We start from the raw sequence: 10924 nt of genomic DNA on the forward strand, positions 1-10924 counted from the left end.
GCCTTGGCAGTGGGGTTGGACTGGATGATCCCCAGAGGTTCCTTCCAAGCCTAACAATTCTGTGAGATAACTAGCACTCCTCATTAGCACTGCCATGACTCTTCAGCTGTATTACTCAAGTCAGGGTAGTTATGAGGAACATTAAATCCTTTATTAAAAAAAAAAAAAGGAAAAACAACAAAAGAAAACCAACTCCCCCCCCTCAAAAAAACCAAAACCACACACACACGCCCCAACAAACCACACAAGAAAACATGGTAATCTTAGGAATACAGACGTTTCATGATGCATATGCACCATTATATTTTCTACAGTACGAATAGTAGCTTTATCATAACTCATGCAGGCATTCAAATGCTCTGTCAGTTGTGAAATTTGCTAAAGCAAACATTTAAAACATTCCTTTGAAGGCTACGAACTACCCAGTCCTTTTAAAAAATTAGTTTATTTGCTCTCAGGGAGTTCTGTCATAGACCTAACTGTCTTATTTTTCTAATGATAAACTATCCTCTTCCCTTCAAACGTTCAGATTGACACTTACATGGAAATTTTTTATGTGCAATGATTACACTTCCAGGCTGAACCTCTGTTTCTCAAATCCACGTGCAGAGCATGACAAATTATTCACACCACACTGTGCTCTTGGACTCAGTTATCAGGACTCCAGAAATAGGCTTTTGACCACAGACTGCATTAAATAGCTAAGATCCAGGTGGTTTAAAACATACAATAAAATAATGGCTAAAGTAACAAAAACTACACGAGCTTTTGAAGTCCAGTACCCAATACTGAAATTACTGATTGCTGGTATTTTCAAGAGGTCTCATGGGGTAAAAACAATCAAGACTATATCAAAAAACGTAAACAGAAATTTAAGAAACATTAAGCCTCCACATTCTAGGTTAAACTAACATATGGTTTTATTTGAAAATATTGAAGACCACAATATTTGAAAAGGGCAATTAGCACCCCTCTGAAAAGCAGTAATGACCACTTCATCACCCTGCACTTACAGAAAGTTTTGGAAATAAGTAGAAGTGGATTACCAAAATAAAAAACCACTAACACATTTCTTTTGCAATTTTTTCATATTAGCTCTAATAAAACAAAGTCTACTGAAAAAAGCCATACTTGACTCTGAAATGAAATGGAGGCAAAGGGCACGCAGTCCTATCCATGATGATAAAGCAACAATAAACAAGACATGCAGATGTCAGTCAATGCTGAAAACTCAAGAAGGTGCTTTTTGGATATTTCACCAAAAAGTCTCCAGTCACACTTCACTCAGACAAAGTAAGAAGAAAATTGTTACTTGTTTAGTGTTTAAAAGGTGTACACAAAGCAGGACAAGTGCAGATTCACAACAGTTGACTGTACACATCCCAAGTTGTTTTTTTAGAGAGCAACTTCTACTTTGTGTTCAACAGATCCTTCCACCAATATGACTTGAAAATCCTTAACAAAAAAAGGACAGGAACAACACTGCACCTTGCAAATCAAAATATCAGCTGTGTGAAAGCAACCAACAAAACTACAAAGCAATTAAAGAAAGGCAGGCAGATGTCAGTAACAGATATCAACAAGGGCAATCCGGTTACAAAGATTTTAATTATTAACAGGAAACTTAAATAGGGTGCTAGAGCTAAGTCTCCCACTATGATGAAGAATGCCAGTGAGCCTTCAGCAAACCACACCCGGTCAAGATTTCAGGTTGACATCTCACTGAAAAGTCTCTTGTCTTTCCCATGAAGGGTTTAAACGTTGACTCAGGGGGAAGAATGCCATCTACTGAATTACTCAGATAACACTGGCACATCCCACCTATATTTGCCTGGTCTCAATATGCAGAGAAAGGTTTTCTTCACCTTCTTATTGACATGAAGATTATCAGGAGAGAAGGGAAAAAAAGAAGGAAGGGAGGCCAGGGAAACAGTATCTATTTTAAAATAGGTCATTTACAGCTGTAACTATTGGCAACTGGTGGATTTGGCTAAACTAAAAATAAATTCCACACTTTAACAGAAACAGTAATATTATAAACTTCTTTACGGCCGACAATCATCCCTGTGGGAGGCAAGAGCCCTTCAGAGGTGACTGAGCTCAGCTGCATACATGGGTGTGCTCATACTTTCAAATACAAGAGGACTAAGGAGGAAGTCCCAGTATTATCCCGGCTCAGGCACAACCTTAGCTCCCAACCCAACACTTCCAGACCATTTTGGCCAGCTCACACAGGAAGGTTTCACTCCACCAGTGGTGCTAGACAACGTGGCGCAGGCATTGCAGCACAGCATTCACAAAGTACAATTCAGCATTACCAAATAAAGGCCCCATTCCACTTCAATCTGTGGATGCTTGATGCTGATGCAAGTCCTAATCCATCTATTTTAAAAGCTACTTGAACCTTCATTTTAAAGGCTCAATTAATTACCAGCTTTTTTTCGCTCTTCTTCACACAACAGAAAAGGTATAATACAAAAGTACAGCACTTTGCATTTGACTATATTAAAATAATACACTTCAGCTGAATATAGTTTAATTAAGGCCTACTCTGGTACACTCCTGTATTAATTAACAGTTTACTTGGAAATTCCCACCATATGGTACTGTAGCAGATGTTAATCATGTAAGGCCAAACACTTTGAAATTACTGTTGTAGGCACTTCATCTGAGGTACCAAAAGCTCTAAATTTCTACTTAAAGGATAAACTGGAAATGCCAAGCACCCAACATGATCATATCCACAGCTATTATCTCAAAGATAATACTATTTGGCAGATAAGCAGCACAAAATGGGCTAGATTTTTAAGCCTCCAGTGCACTAAAACGACTTGCTATAGACAATACACAACTTCCTTTGCAAAAGAAAAATGCCTGCATTGGAAACCTCAAGGAAAAATGTTTCCTCTATTACCTATCTAACCCCCACAGACAGCAAGGGAAAAATGTGTATATGAGTGGAAGCTCATTCAGCATTCCAGATCTTCAGTGCACCAGACTAGTGGATGTGTCTTCCAGACCTTCATATCCTTTAACTTCAGGAAAGGAGCATTATGAGGAACAGCAGATGCTTTCTCTCGTACAGCCAGCTATTTTAAATTTAAGAGCAAATATCCTGCCAGGTCCAACAGTCCCACAACAAGAAATTAAAAGTTCCTTGATAGTGCCACAAGCAGGTTCATATGGCAGATGATTTCTTCTGCATTTTGACTGTAATATGAGCCTAATATTTGGCTCCAAATTTTCAACTGGAAAAAAACAAATTCATCTCTGTTTCCTTACTTCATCTTTTTGGAGAAAGCACATGTGTTTGAAAAGCTGGGAGAGATCAATGGAGAAAATATGGTTATTTCAGGATTTCCCAACATAGCCCTTACAGACTGGATTTTTTTATAAGGTATTTGGGAACCCTTATCCTAAAATATTTGTCTTGATAATCATTCAGCTTCTAAACTGAAGGTTTAAAGTATTCATTAAGTAAATTATTTAAGCAATAACTGTGATAATAGCACAGTTTTGTTTTATTTGGAGCTAGAAATCTGAAGTTGTTATTCTGCTGAAGGTGTCTGCTATAGGTGATCCTCAATACAGTTACAATTTAATGAGGATATAGTAACTTCTTGGAAAAAAAAAAAAAACAAACAAACCAGCAGTTACATAGAATGGAAACCCTGAGGAATGAGCTCTCTCTTTCTCCTGGTTGCATACCTTTGAATACAAGCCTTTATACAGAGAAATTTCTCAGGAAACATTTTTTCCCTATTACTCTGGAAACTGGTAACAAATATTACTACTTGACTCTGGGAAATACAGTACAGTCAAATGCTACAGTAACTTTACTGAGGTTAAATGGCTATCTACACTTCTAAGGATCAGATAGAAAGGCTGGACCATTTGCCAGTTTGGGTTTTAGAATAAAACTGCCTGGTTTATTATTGCTGTAGTGCTAAAAGACAAATACTTGCAAAGATTCTAAAAATACATCTGTATATATATTTCAAACCTCTCATCTGAAAAGCGAGCTGATTTATATTGCTGCCTTGCAAAACTGTTGACACCCATACACCAGAAAAGGCATTTGTAAATTGCTTGGTTTAATACTGCAGTGTGCAAATAAATCTGAATAAGATCAAAATACAGAGCTTTGCCGAACTGTTGCAAAAAACCACTTGAGAAAACATATTGTGAGGCCATATTTAAACCAACAGATGTTTCAGAAACAGAACAATATGTTCACACAAAATAAAGGTGTAAACGGGCAGTGCTAAAAGAGCTTCACAACTAAGCACATCAATTTCAGTAGCAACTGAGATCACCTCATCTAGGAAAGCTCCCTCCGAAAAAGAACATAAATTTAGAAATGAATTCTCATGTTATGTTTAAAATTTGGCTGCATGAAGTATTTGCAGAGTGGCTGCTTATGTAACATCGCCTTTGCTATGGCAACACCCGGCTGTTAGGCTTTGACACATCCCAGTTGCAACTGCAGTTTCATTTTGTGCTGATAAACAATGGCAGGAGAGGTTTTCTAATCACAAACTGAGATGCTCTAAAACACATCACCATGACTGATGTGGTGGCCACCGATACTGCTAAAACTCCTGATGTCGGAAGGGCAAGCAAAAATTGAGACCCACAGGAAAAATAAACAAACTACAGAGAGAGATCTCCCAATACCACTTTTGATACAGTTTTAAAACTGCAGTCCTTAGAACTAAAGTTTGGAATAGCCCTCTTTGTACAAACTCCCTTCTACAAAAAGTCGCCCAATTTGTCTTACTGAAAGTTTTGTTACTTTCTTACAAAGAAAAAAGTGTTTTAATGCTGACAAATTGTAGAACACCTGATCTATTCAACATATGGCACTTAGAAATGACTATTCAAGTTGATGACTATTCTGAAGCTCATCAGTCACCTACACACACTTGACAAGAAATGAAAGTTTCAGAATCCAAGCATTTTTCATACTCTTAAATATCCAGCTTTTGTTTCCCTGAGACAGCTCAGCCTTTTCTGTATTATTTCTAATAGTCGCAATTTTTAAGGGCCCTGCCAAAATCAATATGAAGAGAAGTAGCAAAAAAAGAACCTTTAACTCAATAGACCATTAGGGAAAAAAAAAAAAAAAAAAAAGATGGACAAAATTGAAATCCCTAAATGAGGCACATACATATGCGGAAGCACTCACCCTCTCTACCATAATGTAGGTGCTCACAGGCCTTTGTAGCACTGTAGTCCATCCTACGCTCCAGAAAAAGCTCCCTTCTAACCTCAGTCCAAATCAGTCTTCTTCAGAGAAAGCCAAGGCCAAAAATCAGGTAGGTTTGATAGTAACCCTGAATACAGGAGTCGCTCTTACTGTTTTTAAGACCTAAACCCATTTGCTAGATCCCAACGCTGCGAGAGAATTTGTGACTTCACTGATGAGCTTCCCCATTGCTAACTAATGGTTCAGGAGCTGTGGCAGAACCTGGGTGCTGCTACAGCAGTCCTAGGGCTCTGCACATGCACAAACAGGAGTAAAAGGATCCCCATGGCAACATTTTTTTTTAAATCATTATTAAGTATTGGAGTATTTAGTTTCAGAGCATTCCGACAGTGTCTTGCTTTTTCTTGATGAATAACACAGAATTCCCATTAGACCAAGTGGAGCACAGTTGCTGGCAGCGCACAATGACTCTGTGCAAACTCATATGCTACTGAAAACGGACATGAACTTCAGCACATGAAGAGCAGAGAGGAACTCAGTTCTCAAACCCATGCAGTATTCAGTCATCCAAATGGGGAGCTTTTGCACTCTGCTTTCACTTTGCTAGCACAGTCATATTTCTCCTTCTCTTCCCCTAGTCCTTCTACATATTTACATCCTTCTAAATGCTGATAGAGTAGATTTTATAAAGGCAAAAAAACCCCACTTCTTAGCATTAGAAGCCTTTAAGAGCAGCTCTATGCCTCAGATGTCAGCTTCTTGAGTATGACTACCATTACAACTGTTTAAGCTGTATGAGCTTAGTATAAGTTCTATGAGCTGTCATTCAGCAAACAAAAAATAAATATTTAAGCTTTGTTGCATAAAATAATATCGATTTTTTTCAGGTAAATTGCCTTTTGGAACAGATTCTGCCACTGAGAAATTGATACTGAATTAAAACTAGAATACTGTTAAAAGCAGCAAGTCCTTCTCAAAATACAGCCATTATAAATAACCTCACACCAAAGAAGTTAAATTAGAAGACTCAGTTAAAAACATCCTAGTGTTTGGTAAGTAATTGCATGTCTTTGAGTCTTCTCAGAGCCTCAGAAATCTAAAACACATCTGACATGTTCCCTTCCTGAGTCAGTGAAAGCCATGATGTTCGACGAAGCTTGCCTATGCAACGTGGCAGCGGAATCCACACATGTCCTCCAAAGGGGAGGCAGAGGAGGTGATTGACACATTTTCAGCTCACTGATCCATACAGGACCTTTAAAATTAGTACTAAATGTATGAAAATAATACATGGTTTGAATCAATTTAAATATTCATTTTATCCTCCACATACAATATGCCGTCCCGGAGAGATGAGCTAATCCTACTCTTTTTCCAGCTCTATGGCAGTTAATCTTCTGTCTGTGGGTTCACAAACTCATATACTGACATCGGCTCCACTCACTTTGTCCTTTTCATTTGCCAAGTTTAACTGGTTCTTTGGTCCTCAACTCATCGTACACATATTCACAGTCAAAATTTAGGTAGTCGCTTATTTGCATAACCAATTCCAGGTACAACTCCGTATCTCAGCAGCATTGGAGTTAGGCCATTAAAAGAGTCCACAGACCAACTGTATATATCAAGGAAATAAAAACTGAGAAGATACTGGAGAAACTGCATTTATTCCATGAATACCCATAGTATTGAGACTGTTCTTTATTCAGCCATCCAGCCCAGAGCTTGGCAATTTCATCTAACCCTTCTGAGTGGAAATATTTTGCCTGTCTTCATTTCTCACATGTTGTAATATTAGGCCCAATGCTTTATCACTACTCCGAACAAAATGCCACTGAGGTAATGGCTCTTTTGACTAAATAAAGAATTCCAGACGGGGCCTTTTATTGCAAACGTTCAGGTCATACCAACAAGACCATCACAAAAACACTGAAAGCAATAAAATCTAAAGTGTTTCATTTCCTTACTTTCAGATAACTGTAAACAATGTTAAACGGTAGGATTTTCCTTTTTCAGGAAAGATTTTGCTTTGAACATCGAAATCTATTTTGAAGAAAGCTCTTTACAGAGCTGCTCCAAGCAGGCATATGACATAGCAGGACACTTACTTCAAGGAAGAGGTTAAAACCAAGTTCAACAGTTATAATTCTGTTTAATAACCTCAGTAAGTCAGCAAAATATTCTTGCATCTTGAAGTTTAATGTAATTTATGCAAAGCAGGCTTGACTGCCCCTAATGCAAAGACCTCTAATGCAGTCCCTCCAAAGTTCTCATGACAGAGACACATTCACGTCTTGCTCATCAAGCTGTCTAGGGTACTTCTTAAAACACAAATAAACTATTTTTTAGACTTTCAGAAACATAATTTGCTGGAGACAATGCATTTAAAGCAGCAGAACATCTTTTCATGCAGATTTCAATAGTAATGTTTGCAAATGATAAGTGAGAAAAACAAATTTGTTGCAGCAAGGACCACCTGCCCTTATTCACTACCACCCTTACTCCAAACTCAGCAATGTGTGACCTGCCCACAGCCGCTAGTCATTTTAATTCCAAGTTCAAGTTCTGAAACTAGAGTGGCTATCTAAGTGGTTTTCATCCAACAGTGCTAGTAAGAGGCAGGTGCTTTACCTCTTTGCACAACCTAAATGAAGATTCATCTGCACAGAATACCAAATGAAGAAATGAAAGCTTGAAGCAACATATATGTGTTCGCCCAGTAAAAGTGAAAGTACCCCAGACAAACAATTGAGCACTCACACCAAAATAAAGAGGTTAAACACTTAAAAGCAACCTTCGTAATCCAGAAAGAAAGCACAACTACAATAACTGCTTTTTTTTTTTTGTAAAGTTCACATGATTATTTTTAAAAGATCTACAGGTCTAAGTGTTAGTCACACGTTTCTAACCACAAACCCTTATCTAGCCACACGATTTTTAATATTATCATTTAGTCAGGCTGTTCTTTTAAAATTACTGATTTTATATTGATGTAATACAAAAGCAGAGTATGCAATGCACTTCACCTGTCATTTATAAAAAGTATTTAATGTATTACATTTTTGAAGTGTTTAAAAATGCATTATCTGCAAATTCATTACTTTTTATGCATTCCCAAAACATGGGGAATGTATCTCAGACATTGATTAGGAAAAAGTTCTACACAATCTTTTTTTTTTCCTTTTTCCATGGGTAAAAATGTTGGAAGCTAAATAGCTGTAAAAAAATGTTTTGAAGTTGAAAAGGGTTTGCTTTTAACCCTGACCATCTATAGCTCCTTCAAGTTTTTTATTAATATTTACTAATTTCTTAGGATATGAAGCATCATATCATTCTTTATTATTATTATTATTCTGTGGATTGAGAATGCTTCAGAAACAGCAAACTTATGTATGTTGAATACAATTGTAACATAACAGCTATAAATGCCAGGATCAAATAACTGAAAACATATGCTATATGCCTGAAATTTTAAGGATGATGAAACTGTCATATTAGTAGCACGCAGCATGTTATAAAGAACTCCCACAATGTAGCAGTTGTTCAAAAGTTGTACCCATCCGGTCATTCTATCTTTATAAAAAGATATATAATACTAGATGGTGATTTATTCAAAACACAGCTGCAGCCTAACTTAAAGGTAATAATAATAAAAAAAAACAACCCCCCCCCCAAAAAAAGACCCTTTTAAATTACAGCGTTAAAGCCACGTCGGTGCACGCAGAATAAAAGAACAGCATTTCCAGAAAGTCCAAATTTTATTCTTATCAGACTTTATTTGGGGGGAGGACAGGTGAGAGAGTGGGAGAAGCGGTAGAATCATGCTCAGCCGAGCGGACTCTTCCGTGCTCCCTTCAATCAGAAATCTCGAAATGTCGCCCCCAGGATGGGGACGGGGATGGGGACCCCCCGAAGCGCGGTGCCCCGGCCGGAGGGGGCTCTGGGCGCCCTTCTCCCGGCAAGGCGGTTCCATGGCAGCGGGGGCGGAGGGGGCGGGAGCCCCGGCATCCCCGAGGGCGCAGACCGACCCTTCGGCCCCACAGCCTGCGGAGCCCCCCCGCCCTTCCCCATCGCAGGGAGAGCCTGCAGCCGCGTCCCTCCCGTGTCCCCTCCGCTGTCCCCCCGCACTGGTGAGCGCCGCACGTTCGGCTGAACTTTCATTTGCGAGTCATTTCGCGCCGCACCCGGCGGGATCAGCCGGACACGCTCCTCGCGTCCCCCGCCGCTGCGGGGGCGGCTCCATCGCCACACCGGGGTCGCCGCGCGGGTGCACACCGGGCTCCCCCGGGCACGGCATCGCCCCCGGCCCCCTCCCCGGCTTCATGGGCCGCCCAGGGTCGCCGGTCGCCCCACGGGGAGGGGGAGAGCGCGACCCCCGGCCCCGTCGCCCCAACCCCGGCCGCCTCCCGCCTCCCTTTCCAAGCTCAGCCAAAGCGGGGGGGGGGGGGGGAGCCAGCGGTGCCGGGAGGCGGGATCCCGGCACGGGGGAAGCCGCGGAGCTCCCCGCACCTGCGGGGCGGGGGTTGGGGGGGTGATGGGAGAGGGCACCGCGCAGCCCCGGCGCCGCTCCTCACCTTTCATCCAGTCGACGACCTGGCTCGGCGACCACTTACTGACGGGCTCCATGATGAGGGCCATGGGCGACTCGGGGGCGCGGGGCTCGGGCGGCCGCCGCTCTCCGGGCTCGGGGCGAGGTTTGTGCGGGGCGGAGGGACCGCACTGCCCGGGACCCCGGCGGCGGCGGGAGAAGACAGCCGCTATATCCCCGGTTGCCTCCGCTCCGCTCGCTCGCTCGCCGCCTCTGTGCCTCTCTGGGGATTTCAGTTCATGTTGCCGGCTCGGCGGGGAGGGGGAGGAGGAGGAGGAGGAGGAGGAGGAAGGGGGAGGAGAGGGCGGCACGCTCCGACGCCTCCCGCCCCCGCGGACCCGCGGGCAGCGGCGGCGGCTGCCGGCCCCGCCGAGAGGTCGGTCCCCGGCGGAGCGGCGAGCGGGGCGCTGGGTCCGAGCTGCCGGCTCCGGTGCCCGGCGGCTCCCGCGGCTTCTCCGCGGCCGCGGCTGCCGCGCCGGTGTCTTTTTCTCCTGGCGGAAATGACGAGGCGGCTCCTGCCACCCGAAAATATCTCCAAGTGAAATGGGAAGCGACACCCGACGGCCGCCCGGGGCGGGGGAGCGGGGGGGAGCCGGGATGACTCGCAAGGTGCCGCGGCCGGCGGGAGGGGGGTCTGGGGCGGCGGCAGCGCCGAGCACCTGCTCCCGGCGGGCCGGGGCAGCGGGGGTGCCTGCGGGGGAGCGCAGCCAGCGGCACCGAGCTGGCGCTTGGGGTGTGGGTTTGTTGGATTTCATTTTCCCTGGAAAAAAAAGCATCGCTGCGTGGGCAGTGAAAGTAATTTTTTTTCTTTCTCTTTGGAGAGAAGCTCGGCTGTAAAACGGCGATGACGGACGGTGTCGCCGGGCTCCCCGAGGGAGCCATGCTGGTGGGCACCGCTGGGGTGGCGGCCGGGGTCTGCGGGGAGGGAGAGGAGAGGAGCTGCGCTTTGAGAGAAACTGCACCTTGTTTTGCCCGCCGAGGGTGCGGTAACGGGGCAAACTGGAGTGGAGTCAACCAGCAGAATGGAGGTAGGACTTAGGCAACGTCAGTACGGAGAGAGCAGGTGCTCCTCTGCCCTGCCTGTCCCGTGAGTTGCACCACCAAGGTATGGTGGCTGCAGGTGTGAAAAT

The 10924-nt window shown here is 43.3% G+C and overlaps 1 protein-coding gene across 5 annotated transcripts in view; it reads right to left on the reverse strand.

Moving 5' to 3' along the window:
- The window catches only part of CNKSR2 (connector enhancer of kinase suppressor of Ras 2), a 210175-nt gene extending 199719 nt beyond the window's left edge, over positions 1–10456 (reverse strand). For 2 of the 5 annotated variants that reach the window (XM_027731125.2, XM_027731124.2), the window contains exon 1: positions 9781–10292. In XM_027731125.2, the coding sequence (XP_027586926.1) occupies positions 9781–9844 (64 nt within the window). In that variant the 5' untranslated portion in view covers positions 9845–10292. Of the gene's footprint in view, positions 1–9780 lie in introns of all 5 variants that reach the window. The other 3 variants (XM_027731127.2, XM_027731128.2, XM_027731123.2) reach the window with 3 other exon arrangements.
- Positions 10457–10924: the final 468 nt, after the last annotated feature.

This window comes from Pipra filicauda, unplaced genomic scaffold (assembly GCF_003945595.2).
Source record: "Pipra filicauda isolate LSUMZ 115617 unplaced genomic scaffold, ASM394559v2 scaffold12_size5214236_pilon, whole genome shotgun sequence".
NCBI classification, from domain to species: Eukaryota; Metazoa; Chordata; class Aves; order Passeriformes; family Pipridae; genus Pipra; species Pipra filicauda.